At 36.6% G+C, this 21448-nt stretch overlaps 2 protein-coding genes across 2 annotated transcripts; one reads left to right on the plus strand and one right to left on the minus strand.

Annotated features, from left to right (window-relative positions):
• Nucleotides 1–3701: 3701 nt before the first annotated feature.
• On the minus strand, nucleotides 3702–12674 carry tmem150ab (transmembrane protein 150Ab). Its single transcript, XM_056747279.1, has 8 exons — nucleotides 12579–12674; nucleotides 10340–10580; nucleotides 10094–10141; nucleotides 7285–7371; nucleotides 7133–7200; nucleotides 6763–6890; nucleotides 6502–6679; nucleotides 3702–6334 (listed from the first exon to the last, which is right to left on the minus strand). Exons 2-8 carry the CDS (start codon nucleotides 10402–10404, stop codon nucleotides 6024–6026), a joined length of 885 nt encoding a protein of 294 aa, XP_056603257.1. The 5' UTR covers nucleotides 10405–10580; nucleotides 12579–12674; the 3' UTR covers nucleotides 3702–6023.
• Nucleotides 12675–13319: 645 nt separating this feature from the next.
• On the plus strand, nucleotides 13320–19497 carry slc25a46 (solute carrier family 25 member 46). The gene is made up of 8 exons (XM_056747163.1): nucleotides 13320–13756; nucleotides 15262–15304; nucleotides 15424–15481; nucleotides 16309–16386; nucleotides 16494–16594; nucleotides 16690–16746; nucleotides 17096–17153; nucleotides 18472–19497. Exons 1-8 carry the CDS (start codon nucleotides 13516–13518, stop codon nucleotides 19054–19056), a joined length of 1221 nt encoding a protein of 406 aa, XP_056603141.1. The 5' UTR covers nucleotides 13320–13515; the 3' UTR covers nucleotides 19057–19497.
• Nucleotides 19498–21448: the final 1951 nt, after the last annotated feature.

Here is a 21448-nt window from a genome sequence, read left to right on the forward strand (position 1 = left end):
CCTCAGTGTGCAGTGTTTCGAGCCCTTGAAAGTGTATCATTTTAACACCTGTCAAATAAAAAACAAAAGTGAAGTAGCCTAAGCACACTCTTCCAATATTCCACGGATAAAAAAGTTCATTGGATATAACTTTTATATAGACACAGTTTTTCCCGAGTAATGTCATAGGCTGCTGTAGCTACTCACAAAAGTCAGAAAACTTCATGGAAATTTATCAGTATTTATGTTTACACTTCATACAGTACGTTGTGTTCAAACATTGTGTTCAGTTCTCCAAAAGGTAATGCATATCCGCTTTAAAACCTTATACTGTAAAGCCACAGGGTCACATGGTACTTTGGGGTGGATAGAAAAATAAGATTTCTTAGAAGAAACGTTAGTAAATGTTCCTGAAATGGTCACATTGTTGCCGTTTCCTGATAAAAAATAGTAAAGACCTGCCTTCATCAGTGAATGAGATTGGTGGAAGGGAAATCATTTCCACCTCCTCCCTAAGCCAAGAGGAATCACTGTTATAGCGAGAGAGGAGGCGCCTTGCACTGTCCAAAAAGTTTTCTCGACGCGGCTTTTTTTTCCACGTTTATTTTTATTCATTTATTTACATATTTATTATTTCATTCACAATTCTGCATTTGTTTCATTAACGCTGCATTATGGTGAGTTTATTCAAAACTTATAAGAAAAACAATTTGAAGCAGTACATCCAACATTCCTGTAATATTAATGTATTTAATATTTATTTCGTGCAACGTCACGCAATGTTTTCTTTTTATGAAAATGCAAGTAGTGTAGTCGCTATAAAAAAAAACTTGAATAGTGATTTTACATTTATAATGCTTAATTTAACTAAAGAAGAGCAATAATAAATACAAAAATATATAAAATAAACAAATTTTTTAAATGTAAACATTTCTATTAAAAACACTACTGTTAATTATGAAAATGAAGTTGAATTTAAAGTTATCCATATGTTATGTTTTAGGATAAAATTGAGAGTGCGCATACAGAGCCAGACGAGGTGAAAGCCATTATGTTGGAAAACGTTAAAAAAGCAGAAGAACGAAAAGATGACCTTTCGGATCTCGATCAAAGAGCTGAACATCTGCAGAACGGGGTAAGTGTGCATCTGTGCTGCCTTGGAGTCAAATAATAGAATGTAACCCCAAGAGTACTTCACCAAAACAAAGTTAAAGGTGTTGACTCATGACAGTCACTGAGTTATTGATTTATTTATGTAAAATATAACAGCAACTCAAGACAGTCACTGAGTTATTGATTTATGTAAAATATAAACATGGGCCTCAGAGGTCAGGGAATTCTGTAAAATGGTATTTCTACAAATCACTGTAGTTTTAAACAAGTCCATCCAAAATATTGACCTCCAGTTCTGTTTTAATTTCATTTTCAGGATTTGGAAAAAGCTGTAAATCTGAAAAAGAAGCGGATGATGGAGTACCTGCGGGCTAATAAAGGACTTGTAATCATTGTGGTGGTTTCAGCCATTATTATTTTTGCCGTGGTGATTGCCATGCTTGCCACCCAAGATGTACATGGGCATGGGCATCCAGAGGTACACGATGATTTAGAAAACCCATAAACTTCAGCAGACTGATGGAAGACACCAGTCTGATGATTATGAATTATACCACTGGTAGACAATTATTTTACTGTAAAATTTGTTTGTTGGGGGGGTCTAAAATGTTTTGCTGATATTCATTATGTTGGTTTATTTTCTGAGCTAATGTAAAAAAATCTGTTCATTATTTAAAATGCCCAAATTGTCATGCAAAATTATACATCTCGCCTAAATTGTGAATCTTAACTTTAAAGATTGTTTTTTATCTAAGCCAGTATTATACACATTCTCAGCAAAACATTGTCTTATAAACAGGTTTAGCAGTAAAAGGCTACCAAGAAACTCCAAGGTGGTGATATTTGGTATGTAAACAAGCTGATTTAAAGGAAGGGCATTTTTAAGGTTATGTGCATGTATCTTTCTGCTATCAAATATATCACAATTGCTTATAAAATAATATAAATTACATATATATATATTATTATATTATGTCATATTACTGCCCTAAAAAATCATAACCTTACTAAGTGAAAATAAATGCAGAATAGTTAACTATTGTCAACCTCAGTGATTTAAGTGTTGACAAAATATTGTAATCAAATGCTTGAGTAAAATAAACTCAGAAACTGAAATTCCCTTTTTGGAAAACTCTATAATTGTAATAAGAATTCAAATCTGTCTAATGTCATGAATTGTTTGTATAATTTCTCTTGTATTATCTCTAAATTTCTTAAAATAATGAACTTCTCATATCTAACCTCTTCTCCAGACAAATGCATTGGAAAAAATATAACATTAAGAAAAAGACCAGTGACTGTTTACCGTTTTCTCAGTGGAGAGGCTGTTCAGTGATTGTTTTATTATACCTTATAAATGTTCATTTATGTGTTCTTTATTCTCTATTCCCAAATTTTCAGAAAATGTTTTGGTTCATCATTTCGCTTTCTCTCGTTTCTTTTTCTTCAAATGCTTTTTTTGTCAACCATGGTAACAATCTCATCATATAGTTACTTCTTCATCCTAATACGCTGCTTATTTATTGATAGTACACCATTTCTCAAAATCTGTGTTCCAAACATTTTTGTCTATCTAGAATCTATCACTATAATACGTTGCTGTATGTGACTTTACATTCAGTTCTTTCAGTTTTAAAATGACAGAAAGGTTTAGCCTTCCATTGTTCATCCTTGCAAGTCTGCATTTCCATAAACAAAGGAAAGGTAATCCAGCAGCAGATGTGCTGGGCAAAAGAACAACTAAAAAATAATGTTCCTTCACACAGGCTTAATGCCAGTACTATACTAAATATACTAAAATATCTGTCAAAACCTAGACTTCCTTTTAAGTGCTTTATTAAACATGTGACAGACTTGGGATGATATTTACTATACTTAAAACAACGATTCAGGCACAGCTGGGATAACCTTGAAGTCATAGGACACGGGCACTTTATTGTGTCTGAAAATGTGTTTATTTCGCCCCTTATAGACAAGAGACATAGTAAGCTATTTTAATGGTCGTATGAATTCTATATTATACATCATACAACTGTGCTGTAAACAGTTGTAAACTTGCGGAAAACATCCTTTGTAGTAAACAGTGTTTTTGAAAATCAGGTAAATTATATTTCACAAAACAAACCTTTGTTAGAGATAAGAAAACGTGCAGATTATTGGGTTATAACAGAAAACAGAAAGTTGCGGTATGAACTGTAACAAGATCAATTTCATTTTCCATTTCATGTTTCAGAAAATCTGTCATTACATTATGACCGAAAATTTCCTTTTGTGATAAGGGCCTCAGATACACTAAGGACCATAAGGAAAAGCACCCATGTACCACAGAACTCGAGAAACTCAAACTAAAATATTGTGGCATCTCTGTAATGTAATTGTCTGAGTTATGAAGCCGTAGCTATGTCAGGAGAAAACATAAAACAACAAGTAAATGCGGTTAAATTGCATGAAGCTCCTTCAGGAACTCAACATTTTCTAGGACTTTAGTAGGATTCTGAACGAGGTATGCCTGCTTGCAAGTACTTTAACAAAGTTGAATATTGCACCATTTCATTGTCTGCATTTCAAAGAAAAAAATATAAACAAATAAAACGCATAACCAACCATCATTGGTTCCTATAACATGTATTAATATAACACACACTGCTTTTGAATGAGCAATATTTCAAAATACACCATATTATAGAGGATTTCACATTTTGGGACCACTGAATAAAATAAAGTCCTTATAAGTGCACTACTTATTTTCCAACATTCAGATTTTTTCTGAGTATTCCATATATAACAAGATGCAATGTCTAGGAAGAATAGTGTTAGCAGTCCGACGCTATTTAAGAAGTGCCTTTCTTTTCGTATTATTGACTAGGGCCTTGTCTCAGTGCAGTATTCATATTTTATTTGCTTAGCTAAAGATATTCATTTACAAGCAGCTGTGTGTAACAATCGCTCTGTATCATTTACATAAATGAAATGTTTAAATTAATTAATCTCTATATCCTTGGAAACCTTCCCTGATGTTATGGGGAAATTTATTTTCACCAGAATACTGAATATTCCCCAACAGTACATCATTCAATAAAGTTTCAGCATGAAGATAAAAAGGAGTTTCCCTACAGTGTCACAATGTCAAGTGAACCAAACTCAAACCGAAACAATACCCTTTATCATTGTAACACACAATACCCCAAAATGCCCCTCCTGTCATCATGACAAGTCCTCTAAATGAAACACTGGACCTGAAACCTGGAGTGTACTTAGTGAATGACTTTTTGGTGGTAAATGCAGAAGCAGTAACATAAACAAATTTTGGTTTACCATTGAAATACAACTCCTCAAATGACATTACATTTATAGCAGATTGCTTTTTACACAAGTATTTGCTGATTTGAAATGGAAAAGATGCGAGTGCTGTGACATTTACTGTATACTTTACGTTCTTCTACCACTTGATCTTAGTGAGTCCAGAAACAATGGCTCATGGGTAACATAACATAAATGAACTGATAACAAATATTGGTTTGCCCTGGTCTTAAAATACTATAGATCTTATTTTTAGAACACCTGGGATGCAACAGATTTGTGCAGGCAGTTTTTGGATCAAGCACAATGTGTAGCACTTGGATGATACCACATTGGCTTTAAAATACAGATCTCTATAATCTCTATAGAGAGATTAACCTAAATGATTGTTTTCTACTGTCATTTATTTTCTGTACAGCTGGAAGCTGAAGAGTTGGCACTTGCCACAAATTACTGGCATCAATGGCTTTTGCAACCTAACTAACATCTCTATTGCTACAGTAATGGCTTGACCAATGATGTATTCAAAGTTCCTACAGATTAGACAGGTGAAGTAAGGTTAGATAAATTTAGACATTTAACTTCTTTGTCTAGCCAAGTGTCTTGGTATTGCTGGCAGATCTGTAGCAGATTTATGAGGCGTTTACTCCAACAGCGATTTTTCAGTCCCCATGGGATCCAAATCATTGGAGCTCATATATGAAACAAGAGCAGACCGTGAAAAAGAATTTAGATTTTCTGATGCAAATGTCATCACCGTAACAGGTCTAGCCATGTCGAAGTCCATGATATGTTGTAAATGAAACAGAGATATGAAATTAAAATATTCGGGAAAATATAACTGGACAAACTGACAGAATGTACAGGTTAACAAAAGTCTATGACTGATTTTCTCACCTCCGTCACATTTTTAAGAACTGTTTACACACAAAGAATATTGATTATCATTACCCATACTAGTAAGTTTTAACATTTAAAAAATGATATAGAAATATAGGAATATACTTCATTAATGTCTAATTATGTTAGATTAATAAAAATTCCGCTTCGGCATTATGGCTTTTCTTATTTTAGCAAAACATGCTATGATATTGACATTTTTGGACTGTTATGGTAATGAGATTTTTAAGGTCTAGTTATGAAAAATTGTGTTAAAAATGAACGCTTTTAAACACGCAAGACTTTGTTTTAAATATCTAAAAATGAAATTTGTAGATGCAAGTATTTAAAAAAAATCTAGATCTCTTAAGAATCATCCACTATGACATTCAGAATTCCAGGGGGTTTATCGCTGTCAGTGTTTGAACGCACCGTTAAGAGAATAATTATTGCAGTAAATTCATTCGGATTCACATGTTTCTTTTGTGCTGGTCAATTGCCTGTACAGGTCTATGTGGTTTTACACAGGAATGTAAAAAACGGCCTCGTGCAAATCACCCTATATTTACGACCAACTGGTCATTACTTTAGATTTTAATTATCAAGCCTTCCACCTTGCTATAAGCACTCCAAGTGATTCTATATTGCTTATCCCAGTATTCAACCAATCTGTGAGATGCAGGTGTAAATGAGAAAAGAGTTCTGTCTGAGACAAGTTTTGAGGTCTGAGAGAATTCCGTATCGCTAAAGCCCTAAAGCATGGCAATGCTTTCGGGTGTACAGTTGAGGTGTGTGGAGGTGCTGCTGCCCCCAGGGGACTTGAGGCTGCGGGCACCACACCCCATTGCAACACCTTTCCCGATACCCCCCACGATGACCCCTGCTCCAGGATGGTGATGGTGACTGCGCTTCATTAAGGTTGCCATTATGGTGTCGCTGTTGACAGTGCCAAACTCATAGGTGAAGGTGCCATAGTAGACCAGGACCAGCACAGTAAAGACCCATTCACAGATGGCCGCAGCATGCTGTAACATAAAGCTCTCGTGGACAAAGAAGATTCCACCTTGAATAGGAAGAATGATGTTAAGAAATCCACTTCAAATGAATGGCACACTTAATAGTCAGCACAATTTTGTATACAAAAGACTGTACACAGCACTTAACACTATAGGGTCTAAAACACCTGACCACTGCTGTTCAGAATCACTCACAAGCTCTATGTAAGGATACTGAGAACAAGTGATATCAGAGCTCCAGCTGAGAGAGCGACACGCACATGAGCCATCCAGTAGTCCAGTGCTGTCTCTGCTATTCGGTATGTTAAAACACATTGCAGACACACGAACAGCAGACCTGCGGGAAATGCCACTCCGGCTCCCACATAATGAAGAGTCTTTGCATGATCGACCTGAGTAAAGATATACAGAATGAAACAGTTATTCAATTGACATTCCATGGACTGAGGTCATCAATTCGCTCTTGCCAGCTGACCTGAAAGTTGCCCACCATGACCAGGCCAAGGGCATTTATGCACCCGGACACCAAAGCGCTTGTGTTGGTCCAGCCGTGGTGGCTGTGTTCAATCACTTGAGCGTAGCGCAACATGCACACCATGACCACTGCAGGGACAGAATGTGAGGAAGAATAAGAACGATGTAATAATGTAAACAGCACACATTTTCCTGGAAATATCGGCTCTTAGTGGACCAGTGACATATTTGGATATCTTATTAATTATTTATATTTAATGAGATATTATTCGGTCTAGACATGGTAAGTGAACTTAAGAAGACTGTTTATGATAAGAAACCATCTATGTAACAATAGAGTTCATTTCGAATGTGACTTTAGCCATTCTTACCCATAAAGGCGCCAACATTGCCTATCAAACTGAAGAGACAGCTCTCTGGTGGATAGCAACCACATTTACTGTTAAAAGAATGGAAAAAGATAACCTTAAATCACAAGAGTGAAATCAAATCATGTTCATCCCCTTTAATCTGTAACATTTACCTAATAAGCGGGATGTCTTGAAGTGTGCAGCAGGTCTTTGGAAAGCCCCTCTTTGCAGTTTCCTCTGTACATGTCAAATTGTATGACCTATAATACACAGAACTCAGCATGAAATCCTGAAGTCTAAACTGAATATGGTGACTTTGGTATTCTGATCATATACACACGTAGACCTAACGTATCTTTAAGTGGCTAAACCAAAGCAACATATTAAAAGTTTTAATAAAATTAGATGAAAATGACAATTATTAATTTATATAAAACATAACTTTTATTCAACCAAACAGACTTTTTGTTATCAAATTTCACCTTGATATTTTAGCGCGGATGTATACCAGCTTAACTGCACTGTACGGGGTGAGAACGAGGTTTTTCAACTCGCGTGATTCGCGTCATTCGCGGAAGCAGAAGCCGCCTCATCATCTCATAACCAGGGGTTCATTCGCGCGATTCGCGCAGCAAGTAGGTCTATTGGCTCTTGCATTAACATATAAATCACTCGCGCTTGACACGCCATTCGCGTTTGGTCTGAACACAACATAACGTTACTGTGAAATTACCGCATCAAACGTGACGTGCTAACATGGATGCAGCTATGAAGCCGCCGGGTTTGCTTCAGGGAATATTAATTTTTAAGAAGCTTCCCAATAGAAACATCGACAAGACTAAGGTTGTTTGCATCTTGTGCAATGCGGAATTGGTTTAAAAAAAACACTTTCTCTCAACAGGTAGTGGTCTAGCTTTAGTTGAAACCAGTAACTTTGTATTGAGATCTAATGTATTATGGCTCCTGTATGACATATCGCTTGTTGCTCCCTCACTCTTTGTAAGTCGCTTTGGATAAAAGCGTCTGCTAAATGACTTAATGTAAATGTACTGTAGGAGCTCTTCCAGTCTCAAGTACCACCTAAACGCAAATCATCCCTTAGCTAATGGGGAAGTAATGCGGCAGTTTGTGATGCATTTTGGAAACAGGAGATGAGCCCCTGGTCTAATGCGCCACCTGGCTTGAGAAACCCGTTCTCAAAGACTTACTTTTAGTCATTATTTGGGTAGCACACATATTCTGAATGCCTTCGGCAGAATTCAAATGAGCCATTTTAATCTAGATTAATCTAGATTAAAAAAATTAATCTATGCCCACCACTAATATATATATATTTTTACTTTTCAGCCCAAAATAGTTACTAAAAACTCCTACTAAATGAGCAAAGCTCATCCACATCTTGCATTCTCTGTGGTTCACTGAAATGATTAAATCATCTCTAGTATTCGCTAGTGACTGAAACGTTCAATAGTTTAAATGAATCGGTTTAAATCAGTCATTCGTGTGCTAGTCGTTCTGAACAAAGTGTGCGTTCATACTGTCAAACTCTCTGTGTACAGTATACGCTGATTCAACGATCTAACTGTACAGCTAAAGACAATACATTGATGTAGCTCATATTAATTTAAGAAATTTCAATAAATAAAATGTACTGGATGCAAAACAAACAGACGTGAAACACAGCTAGTCGAACGAAACAGCGCCTCCACTGTGGCGTAATGGCGCAACTGCAGTTACAAATGACAGTCTGTTAAAGGGGTCATATGGCCCGAATTCTTTCGTGTGTTATAAGTTGCCCATGCATGTATTAGACAGGTAAAATTGCGAAATTTTATAACATTCTATCTAAAAGCATTTCTCACCAAAGACCTTTCGCAACATGATTTGACTAAGATTGCCCAAATCTAAACGCATCGTTATTCGCGGCAGCCATGTCGCAGAGATGCTGTGTGTTTCGTTGCTAAAAAGAAAGACTCTTTGTTTGCTCTGCCAAAAGATGAGACAACTAAAAACTAATGGTTACATTTTATTTACAACACTGTTCCAGAAAACTACAATCCGAATGTTCAAGTTTGTACAGCGCATTTCACCGACTATTGTTTCTCGAACCTGGAAGAGATCGAGAACAGCTATGCACGAAAGCTTTGGTTAAAACGTGGGCCCATTCTAACCATTAAACCATTAGTCGCGACGAGACGTGGCGTAACACTGGTTGATCAAGAAGGGGCAAAGCTCTTGCGTTATTTATTATGTTTCCATTCCCTACTGCAATGCGAGCTTGTTTCTATCTCACACAAACTCTGTTTGATGTATGTGGTTGTTTGTTTATAGTCTTTATAACGTTGTATATAAAAGGTAAAACAATTAGCTATAGTTTTTAACTATTTAACATAATATTTATTTTATAAAACCTTACCAATACTTTACATCCTACTCAAGTTGCGCTGGCAAAATTGATGTATCAGATTGATCATGTTCATTTTCCGTATCAGATTCGGGCTGGAATTGATATAAGGAAGTACCGATGACATTTTATCACCTGTCAGTACAATTGCTTTGGAACCTCATGTTCCGAATATGGTAAGAAGCGTTACATTTCCGTCACACGCTGGCAGTATTCAATCAATCACTACGCACTGGTTAACTGGCCAATCATAGTACACCTCGCTTTTCATAGCGATGAGCTTTGAAAAAATTCAACGCGTTTCAGAGAGGCAGGGCAAAGAGGAGATACAAACATGCACGGTATGTGGAAAATACAGCATTTTTTAACCTTAAGTCATGTATATACATTGCATTACATCTAAGACAAACGATAATATTAGTTTCAGCTTTGTCGTTTGACCCCATGCAGCATTTCTTGTGAAGACAACCAACATCATTTTGGCGAGTCTGAGGCAGCACGACATCTGATGATGGCGGCCGCCTAAAATTTCTTTATGCAGTAAAAACCCTGGAATTAGGATTTGGGATTCAACTTACCAGTTCTCAACAGGACAGACATGGTGGTTCATTACTGCCATTGCATACCTGTAGGCCAAAAAGTATATTATCATACGTGTGACAGGAATATTATCTTATTAGAGTGTGGAATTGAACCAGCAATGTTTATTTATACATGATATAATTACTGCCTTACTCACAAAAGTATGTACTTTACCTTACACCCAAAGGCAGGTCAAAGCATGAGACTTCTACATAGAAATATCATAATATTAAAATACGTACACAATCCATATCCCAGTGATGGAGAAGGCAGACAGGCTGACAGGCAGAACAATCCAGGCAGTCATTGGTCCGTCTGTGAGAGGCCTGCGACCCCAGCATGAGGGTGTGCAGGACTGGGGTAATGGAATAACGATGACAGACACTAGCAGGAGAAGCCATGCAGTGCAGGGAACAGCAGGGGCAACGCAGTGCTCCTTTAGCTACATCTGTGATCCCTCTGATTATCAACAACTAACGGTTACTAGAAAAGAAGAAGAGACATCGTTAAAGTGATAGTTCACCCAATGGTGAATAATTTACTCACTTAAAGTAAAGTCATTTGAAAGTCATTTCAAATCCATTTGTGGTACATTAAAGGATATTTTACGGACTGGGGTTTGCACTAAAAGTGAACAGATACTTAGAAAAAAAAAAGGATTCAAAACAACTATGAACCTCCGAACTCAAACGATTTAAAGGACCAGTTGACGCAAAAATTCTGTCATCATTTACTCACCCTCGAGTTGTACCAAATCTATACAATTTCGTTGTTCTGATGAACACAGAGAAAGATATTTGGAAGAATGATTGTTAACAAACAGTTCTTGGCAACCATTGAGTATCATAGTAGGAAAACGTACAATGGTAGTCAAAAGTGCTCCAGAACTGTTTCCTTACCTACATTCATCAAAATATCTTCTTTTTTGTTAAACAGAACAAAGAAATCTTCATTTGCTTCTGCATCCTTTTTCAAGCGTGAAATTGCCATTCATAACAATTCAGAAATTTTGAATGGGAGACAAGGGGCATATAGGGCATCAGGGCAATAGTTCATAGTGTAAAAAAGTCACAAAAACCGTTTGGAATGAGCAGATCACCTGCACTAAGTAAAGCATTCTGACTGGTTGCATCACCGCCTGATCTGGGAAAAAGCGCTGTTGACACTCGCAAGTTTAGTGCAATCTGCCTTCACATGCTCTCAAACATGTGATAATTCCCACGTCAACCCGGAAGTGATGTCTGGATTTGGTAACATTAGTATTTATTTAATATAACTAATGATAGCAATGTAGAATTAAAACATTACAAGTATCTGCTAACATTAAAAGAGCACCGTTCCATACATTTTTTTACGGTTGAAGTGGGAATCATCAAATTTCCGAGAGCACGTGAAGCCAGCATAAAATTCCACCCTTCCATGATATCTACACCGGTGTGTGAAATAAACTCAGATGACCATAAGTAACTCCAGCCATCAATGCCATGATGGAATGTTACCTCTACTGTCCTACATCCGGTCCTGCACAGGCAGAGAGACACAGGCAGACCTGGGGGCTATAGGACCCCAGACTATACAGTAGGACCTTGTTCCCATGGACCACTCTATAATGCAATAATGTGTACGTATAATCTGTCCATCGCATACATTTATTGGGTGTATCCTTTTGTGTATTGTACTGTATATAAAATGTATAATGTGTTTTACATCTTTATTGAACTGTGCTGTTTTCTACACTGTCTGGAAGTGGCACATGCACTTACATTTACATTTAGTCATTCAGCTGGTCTCTATGAAACACTCTAGTGCTCTGTCAGAATGTATTTTCTTGAAAACACAACATTTGAGTTGGTGTCTATAAATGCACATGTCTATTTAGTGTCCATTAAAAAGCCAACTTTAGATACAGTGCATTCTATGAGCATTCTTTTCTGGTTCCACTCTAGACCATTGCTTTAAATGCATATAAACCTTAAAGCAATGTACTCTGATTGAGATACAGATGTAAATATTTTTGAAATGGCTACTGCAATACTAATGAATTCATACATTATGATCCATACTTGTTCAATACTTCTAAATAAACACTAGCAAAGATCAACAATCTACTCCAACAGTAGCTACTGTAAACTAACAGTACGGATCATCGTGAATGTCACAACTAACGTTATCTGCAAAAACAGCACCACCAAAATAATGGTAAAAGTTATCATCACATTTGCAAAAATTCTGAACTTAAAATAAGATGGCAGACATTTCAAAGGTGTAATTTAAGAGAACACTCCCCGTAAGATAGCTCACCAGCTATCCGGTGGATGCTATTCAAGTAAACAACTTTTAAAACGATAAACAAAACCTCTTCATTTATGAATTTGTTGATCAAGACACGCGGTATATTTGTTCCTATTGCAGATGAAATATCGTTCGTTCGAGTGTCATTATTGTGAAGCTTTGCTTTGATATGTAAAGGGTTGATCTTACCGAAGGCCCTGCGAGATCGCGTGCGGATGCTGCTGCTGTATCCCGGTGATTCCGTGAAAGCTGCTGCATCTCAAGCTAATGTACAACCTGTCTTCATCAGCAGGCGGCGCTCTCATCTCCGCTCGAGTCCGGATCTGTATTTTTATTTCTAGCTATTATAATTTAGGTCAAATGTTTCATTTTATATCTAGTAGATTTAAACGTTTTAACTTATAATACGCACACATCAATCTGAAATGCAACTTTATCTAGATGAATTTACAAATACCCAAAAGATCTTACAAGACTACATTTATTATGCGCTCAGTGGGAAGTCGAACCCGTGACCTTGGTATAACAGGGACCATTGTCACCTGCTGAGCCACAGTGCACTACATTATTTAAATTGGCATTACATACTAATGATATGTTTAGTATATTTACAATACACTAGCCAGAGACCATACTAGATTGTATTCTATGTACATAAAGCGAATTCAAAAGGAGATCCACAAGAGCAGGTTAAATAGTCAAGTTTCCACTGTTTGTTCTAATTATCTTTATTTTATTATTTTCTATTTTATCATATTTTTTATTATTTATATTTTCTACTTATTTTCTACTCTACTGTTTTGTATTGTTGTTTCTCATGAAATAAAAAAAGTTTTGTACGAACACATTTTACTTGGAAAACGTTTGACCAGCCGAACTACATATCCCAGAAAACCACAAAAAGGAAGTAAAGTCTCATCAGACAAAAGTCACTCCGCCGGGTGTTGGGTTGTTTTGCTAAAGCGCTAGCATCGCTCACAGCCTCGGTCAACTTGAAAATCAATCTCGACATTTTAATTCCTTTCATTTTCAATGAATTTGAATCAAATCACAGAGATAACATATCGCAGGAGGTCGGAGTTAGATATTTAGTCATTTCAGTGCACTATCCCCAGCGTTTCCCAGTATGACTTCTCGTCGGCCTGACAGTTTTGATGGTTTGGGTTACAGGGGCAGGGAGGATCCGTCATTCAGCGGGGGTTATTCAGGGGGGTCATTTAATAATTCATCCAGTGCTGATCTCCAGCACTGGGTCACTACACCTCCGGATATACCTGGCAGCCGAAACCTGCATTTTGGTGATCGCACACCCCAATTTGAGACGGCACCTGGAGCAGAAGATACTCAGTCAACGGCTCCACCGTCCGGTTAGATTTTGCATGCAAGAAGATATTTTTATTTGTTTGAGTGTTATCTTTATAATGACATGCTAGTGAATGACAGCAGAATCTCACGCTGGTGGTCATTGACACACTGTCAAAACTAAAGTATATAGAATACACGACTCACCCCGCCCCTTTAGCAAACACTGTAGTAAAACATGAGTGTGTATTGTCTGTCACTTTCACTTTTGTCATTTAACCTCACGTCTGATTCACGAGTTCTGTTTAATGTTTGATCGTACCGATTTAAACGCTGTATGCAGTGTCAACTAAATGTTCCATAATTACTCTCTAAAAATGACTTGTTTTTGTCTTTCATAGACAATAATAATAGACAATATATTTGAAAAAAGAAAACTAACATTACATTTCCCAGAGGTGGAAGAAGTACACAACTTCCTTACTTGAGTGAAAGTACAGATACTGCTGGTCAAATATAACTCCACTACAAGTAAAAGTTGTAAAGACAGATTCTTACATAAGTAGAAGTACATATTTTTAAAAGTACTCAAGTATTAAAAGTAAATTTCCTTTATATCAGTTGTGCATTATTTTATTGTTGTATACCTTATTTATTAACATTTGTATAACCATCATTTAACTACAAACATAAACTATAGGTAGTATAATGAAACTATTGTAGTACAGTGGTTTTACTAAAGATTATTATTTGTAGTATGGTCCGTATATATAGAAAATGGTGAATTGTGGATACTGTGGTTTTACTGTAAATACCATCCCTGTTGAAAAAAACAATTAATTTTTTAATTAGAATGTGAGTTTTGAATTAAATTCATCAGAAGTTAACAGGCACACGTATAGCTCAAGGTGTATGTGATGCCTATTTAACGGTTTAGCCTTTATGCCGATCATCTACATGACAATGTTTCTATGATCTTTGACTGGTCGTAACCCAAAGATGATTAAACCACACTTTAACATGTACCTTTTTCTTTGATTGTTCTATTTGCCTTTTTAAAGCGCTATCAACGGTGTAGCAGCGCCTACGTTTACATTAGATTAGCGGGGAAGATCCAATAGTTAACAGATTTGCGTGAAAAAAATCTGCCAAAAGGCCATTCAAAGCTTGCCGGAAAACAGCGACCTTTGAAGAAACGGAAACACTTGGCAACAGTATAAGCTCCTGACATAGGAAAACCCGCTGCAAAGAAACCATTTTCTAATTTTGGACCTTTTTTTAAATGTAGTGGAGTAAAAAGTATGATATTTGTCTTTCAAATGTAGTAAAGTTAAAGTATGTAGAAAAAATAATACTCAAGTAAACTACAGGTACTCAAAAAGTGTACTTTGTACAGTACTCCGGTAAATTTACTTTGTTACTGTCCACCTCTGGATTTCTCATAATTTTTTTATTATACGTTTTGCTTGTTATTTTCATTTATTTTGCTTTTAATATCATCATCTACTGGTACTGCTCCACAAGTAATTTCCACTTTTAACATTACTCTTCTTACCTTTTGTCTTTTTAGAGCAGCTGAACCGATTTGCCGGATTCGGGATAGGCCTTGCTAGGTAATGAATCACCAAAAACCCACTACATTGGGAATGTACACAGCAAATATATAATTGTGGTAAAATATGACTTTAAAAAAGATTTGTTAGTGAACTAATTTTCTGATGATTTGAATTAGCCTCTTTACAGAAAATGTGCTGGCCCACCCCTGCATTGTGTTTCGGCGTCAATGTCAGGTAAACCTCATTGCACACAACACCTGCACCTGATACTGTATATTTCTGAAAAGATCATTGACTTTTGTACTGTACATTCTTTATATACATTAGAAAACCCGTAATACATGTTGAAATTTAAGATACACTACATGGGCAAAACCCTTGAGACACCCCCGTTTTAAGAACAGGTTTGACTACGTATGTGATTTCTGTGAGCAGAAATATTAATAATACAGCATATTATGATATTCTAGAGCAGGAGTTTTCAAACTTAATGATGCCAAGAACCCCAAATATTATTAACCTTTTGTGAGGGACCCCCTTTTCTAAAATACACATCAATCTATATTTTTTCTGTGTAAAGAAACGTTTCAAATTTGTTAGACAAATACTTAATATACTTAATATTATAAAGACAACAATTTGTTTCTAAACCTAAATAGTTGGCAACAATTTAATTTTGAGTTCGAAAAAATTAACTATAGTGAGAAAAACTCACTAGAAAGATTCAAATATAAAGAATTCTGGAAACTATCCATAACGAAAAACGCAGATAAACACTGTGGACTTCTATCGTTTTTTGCTTTATCTTCTTTCCTAGAAAATTTCTGGGGGACAGCTTGCACCCTTCTGGAGGCCCCCTGGGGGTCCCCAGACCCCAGTTCGAAAACCCCTGTTTTTGAGAATTCCTTCCAATTATATAGTAATAGTTAGGAAACATGACAATGCCCCTGTGCGCAAAGTCTAGGGGGAAAAGATAAAGATATTTATTAGAATGGGGCGACCCAATACTTTTGTCCATATACTGTATAGTGTTACAAATGTAAATAAACACTGTGTTCCAGGTTAACTATCATGCCAGGTGTTACCACTTATCACCAATGACCGCCATCAGTGTGATGTACAACGTCGCAAAAACTCAGGTGAAATATATCATATGTTTGGCGTGGCATTGTAAATGTTTAATGCAGCATTTTGGTCCAATTTTCCTTTTTGGTCCAATTTCTCTTACTCATACACTTACTTACAGGGTCCGAAGGCATTATGGAAAGGAATGGGCAGCACTTTTGTGGTACAGGGAGTCACCCTTGGAACTGAGGGAATTATCAGTGAATGCACTCCATTGCCAAGGTACTGTACATAAATAACTACGTTACAACAAAACTTAGCTTTATTGAGACAAATTATGGTGCCCTCGTATCTAATCATGTCATATCCCTTCGCAGGGAGTTGTCACACAAGTGGATCCCCAAACAAGTTGTGCTACATTTAGTACTCAAAGGGTAAGTTGAGTGCTTGGTTTTTTGTGATAATAAGGATAAATGTTTGTATGTACTGTGTTTGCAGAAATAACTTGCTTAGCATTTTGTTTTCAAAAATGCAGTCAGCTGCAAACTATTAAGTTCTTTATATCTCTTTTATGAGTCATAATTTAACCGATCATTGCTATTACATGGCCAGAAACTACCTTAATAAAATCTGACTATGCATAATTCATATGTAGTTATTTTTTCAAAAATCCCTCAAGAAATACGTAAAGTGAATTTCATAGAGTTGACATTTACATTATCTTTCTCTTCTTTATCTTTTTGTTTAGTGCTTTGATCTTGTGAAATCTTTGTTTTCTTTCAGTTTGACATATGTGGTTGCGATGCCATTTTACTCAGCAAGTCTCATAGAGACTGTACAGGTATGTGAAATTTTTTGGGTTCAGTAAACTCTGAATACATACATGAGTTATTGTCTAAAACAAGTGAAAATTTTGATTTTTCCCAATCCGTTTTTTTTTTTACCTGAGTAGTTTATAATGTTTGAATTTTAAATTAAAAAACAACACAGATAACATATAAATATAACTTCTTCAGAAACAGTTCCATAAGTGGCACATTATAAAAACACATTCCTTTTTGGTACTAAGATCAGACTAGATGTCTGATTTGATCTTGTGGTTCAGACTTTTGAGGGCCTCTCCTCTCAGTTTCCTAGGAAGGACTGGCAAAGTTTCCATCTGATGTAAAATCTTAAGTATATATCCTGTTGTGACAGAAACTGAATATGATAACAGGTAAAGGGTTTTCTCAAAATTATTTGGCTTTCTGGATTGCTATGGAAAATGCGGTAGTAGTTTGAAAATGCAACAAGAGGTGGTTGTAAAATCTTGTCACTAAAGAAAGATATGTTACTTGATATATGTTTCAAGTAACACCTTAATAGTGTTACTTGAAACATATAAAGACATTCATACCAAGGTTAAGTTAGGTAAAGTCTCTATGTTTGTAACGCAATAACAAAAACTACGTTTATGAAAGACTAAACGCGTATAGAGCCGTGGTCAAGCATTCCTGTCTTGTTTTAAGCCAAATACTTGAATTTCATTTTTTATTAGTAGTCAAATGCGTTGTATCTGTATCTACTGTCATTTCAGTCAGAGCAACTGTCCTCAAATATTTAAAGAATAGCAATATTTACGGTTGGTGGAATGAAACTGTTCTGGGCAAACTCTTTGCAAACTCAACAATACATGTCCCCCCACCTGGAGAACCAGAACAGTTCATGATGCGTAACTGAAATGAACTTAAAATGATCAGACAGATACAGGCAGATATTGGGGAGATGGGGACGGAGGTGGATTTTGTGTGGCACGATTAAAGGTACAGTCTGTAGAAATCGCCACTAGAGGGCGCACGATCAAAACAATAACAATCGCGTTGCTTGATGTAGCTGTATGGAAGCGTGGAATGATGGGATATGTTGTCTTCAACTCCACCACTGATGGTACCGCTGATACATCAATCAGACGGGAACGAGAAATTGAGTGTTGTATGACTTTTGGTTAACGTTGATAAGCTGCATCTGATGTGAATGGCTGATGCAGTCTAGACCCACATAACCTGCCAGAAGATTTTTTTTTTAAATTAATTTCACATGAATACGAAACATAATTATAGGGCTGCGCTATATATTTAATATATATTTTTTCCTATTCCTTTTGATGTCTCCTTGACCAGAGTGAAATAATCCGAGACAATCCTGGCATCCTAGACTGCGTGAAAGAAGGAATTGGGCGTGTGATGGGAATGGGCATACCCCACAGCAAGCGCCTCCTTCCTCTCTGGAACCTGGTTTTCCCAACAGTGCTCCACGGCATCCTTCACTACATCATCAGTTCCAGCGTACAGAGGCTGGTTCTGTACCTGCTGCGTCGGAATAACGGCTCGCAGAAGCCCCTGTCATCTAACTCGGGCATGGACACGGTCCAGTCGATGCTTGATGCCTACTTCCCTGAGCTCATGGCCAGCTTTGCAGCCAGCCTATGTGCCGATGTGCTGTTGCTTCCTTTGGAAACTGTGTTGCACAGGCTGCACATCCAAGGAACGCGCACCATAATTGACAATACTGACCTGGGTTTCGAAGTGTTGCCCATAAACACACAGTATGAAGGAATGAGAGACTGTATCAATGCCATTCGGCGGGAAGAGGGAACCTTGGGTTTCTATAAAGGCTTCGGCTCCATCGTGGTGCAGTACTCGCTTCACGCCGCTGTGCTGCAGATCACCAAAATGATCTACTCGACGCTGTTGCGGAATGCGTGAGTGGACAAAAAATTCAGTGGGGTAATGCTCTGGGTTTGTTCGGAGGTCGGGTTAGGACATTCCAAAAAAGTGACTCATTGTGCGAATTTGTGAGGTTTCTTTTGCCTCTTCTGTGATTTGTCAGCCTACACATGTTATTTCTCATTAAGCACTGGTTGTAATGTGATTGCATGACTCATTTTATTAGCAGTAATGCAGCTGTGCTTTCTTGTTAGTGAACATGCCCCCATATTAAGACTGCATTTTAATAACTCTTATGGTAACCCCAACCCCACTTTAACATCACAAGCAGCAGAGCATTTCAACTGCTGTAATTGTTTTTTGTCACTTCACTGGACATTAGCGCTTATAATGTGATTTGAACATGGCAGCATTGGTTGAGGGGCTGTGCAATGTTCTTAAGGCAGGAATGGAATAGATGTCATTAAAATATTATTTGCATCTTTGTGAAACTTGTGATTTTGTAATAGTTACTTGCTATAAAAGCTATTAATTTCATATTCTCGAATTGGTAACTGTTATATACACAATCGCATGTGTAAAACTAAGTGACGTCTGGTATTTGGGTGAGATAACGAACAAAGTTATACAATAAAGTTCTAAATTATTGGGCATCATGCTTTAAATTAAATGTCTAAAGTCTGTTTTATGTATAAACCTTGTGAACTGAATTATCTTTGTTTGTTACATGTTTTAAAGCACTGGTTCTCAAACTGGGGGCCCCAAGATGGATTCAGGGGCACCCAGGGGAACAGTTTTTGTTGGTGTTTTATTAAATATAGGAATTTATCATAAATTTGTGCAATCAAACATCATAAAAGGCCACCAAACAAGATATTTGATGTTCCAGCATTGTGTAAATTGAAAATAGTTTTGGCGAAAGTCCTTCTGGGGGGGCGCAAAGGGAAAGGCCCTATAAAATATGTGCTTACAACAAAATTGTTCATAGAAGTTCTATAAAATAATTCATTTTAATTCATATTTTTTTTCTAAGAATAACGTGCAGCATTTGATTTTGTTGTCACGATTCGTCTTGCATTACATTATAAAATCACGCTCTTATTTATGTAAAGGCCTTTAAACCAGTTTAAAACAGTTGCTCTGTTCAGTGTAGAAAGACCTGGAGCGTCCGTATGACAAGCCGATGGTGTCACAATTACACCATGGATATCCGAACGCTGTTTTGACGGCGTTTTAAACAGTATTTTTCTGCCGTAAAATACGATGTTCGAATATAAACGCGTTTAATCTATGGTGTAATTGTGACACCATAGGCTTGCCATACTCGTCGAGCGATGATGACACTGGATATACTGACATGAGTCAGAAAGCTTCCAAAACTACCTGAATTTGCGTTCTGGGGAAAAACGGAGGTCCTAGGAATGTTAAACTACTTGAGTGTGATTAATTAAATGCAGATTTTTCATTTTTGGTCGGAGTTCCCCTTTAAGTAAGGGATAATGTACAGGCAGCGGGCTGCTCGTACATTATCCCGCTTATTACACGACTACTTAACACATGAGTAAAAACTGGACATTGTATTATCTCCTTTTTACTGATTGTAGACCTTCCGTGAGGAAAAGCTGTTTACATTCAGTTTTAAGAAACGACGTTCAAATGTCACAAACAGGCAATTTGGTATAATCAATTGTAAATATGAGGTCACATATTTTATTAACATACATTTTTATATTTAATTTGTCCAAGAAACTTGTCAAAATTATTTGAGGCATCCGGGTTACTGTGTGTTATTACATTTGAGAGGTTGTTATCTGGGAATAACGAACTAGCAAATGTCGCGACTGGCCAATCAGAAAGAAGCATTACAACGAGCCATGTAATAAATCGCTAAAATTCATGTTAAAATGAAGAAAAAATAATCAATTTAATGGAGACATCAGTTGCAGTGCTGATATCAGAATGTTGGCTTTTATTCTGATGTTGTTAAAGAAATCAGTTGTTTATTTGCAGGCTAAATGTGAAATTATTATAATACAAAAGCTTATTTAAAAACATTAATGTTGTGTATGTTTAATCACAGAAAAATATGTGTGATTAATCAGATTAATTTTTTTAATTTTTTTTTAATGAGTGACAACACTAATTTTTAATCAAAAGCTCATCTATTTATACGTTGTTACAACTTGTGAATGTTTCCCCCTTTTGTCAGTGTTTTCTGCTATTGTGGGTTGCACAATTTCAGTATGTGATATAAATATGTTGTGTGTGTGTTTGGTTGCATAATAAAAACAACGATTTTATCACTTATCTCATTTTGTGGGAAAGTGGTAACAATCTTTATCAGTCGAAATTTTTTACGTCACCCCCGCTCTGTTTATGAATGAATATACTTTTGAATTTGCCGTGAAATTAGGTTTGCAATGCGAACAGC

Source organism: Triplophysa dalaica, chromosome 4 (assembly GCF_015846415.1).
Source record: "Triplophysa dalaica isolate WHDGS20190420 chromosome 4, ASM1584641v1, whole genome shotgun sequence".
Classification (NCBI taxonomy): Eukaryota; Metazoa; Chordata; class Actinopteri; order Cypriniformes; family Nemacheilidae; genus Triplophysa; species Triplophysa dalaica.

Excerpts from the sequence above, each read along its gene's own strand:
- tmem150ab (XM_056747279.1), bottom strand. The coding sequence starts at position 10,404 with ATGACTGCCTGGATTGTTCTGCCTGTCAGCCTGTCTGCCTTCTCCATC. Across the intron at positions 10,142-10,339 it reads ATCACTGGGATATGGATTGT|GTATGCAATGGCAGTAATGA; the intron begins GTACGTATTTTA and ends TTTGGCCTACAG. Across the intron at positions 6,680-6,762 it reads TCATGGTGGGCAACTTTCAG|GTCGATCATGCAAAGACTCT; the intron begins GTCAGCTGGCAA and ends ATCTTTACTCAG.
- slc25a46 (XM_056747163.1), top strand. The coding sequence starts at position 13,516 with ATGACTTCTCGTCGGCCTGACAGTTTTGATGGTTTGGGTTACAGGGGC. Across the intron at positions 15,482-16,308 it reads TGTTTCGGCGTCAATGTCAG|GTTAACTATCATGCCAGGTG; the intron begins GTAAACCTCATT and ends ACTGTGTTCCAG. Across the intron at positions 16,747-17,095 it reads CTACATTTAGTACTCAAAGG|TTTGACATATGTGGTTGCGA; the intron begins GTAAGTTGAGTG and ends GTTTTCTTTCAG.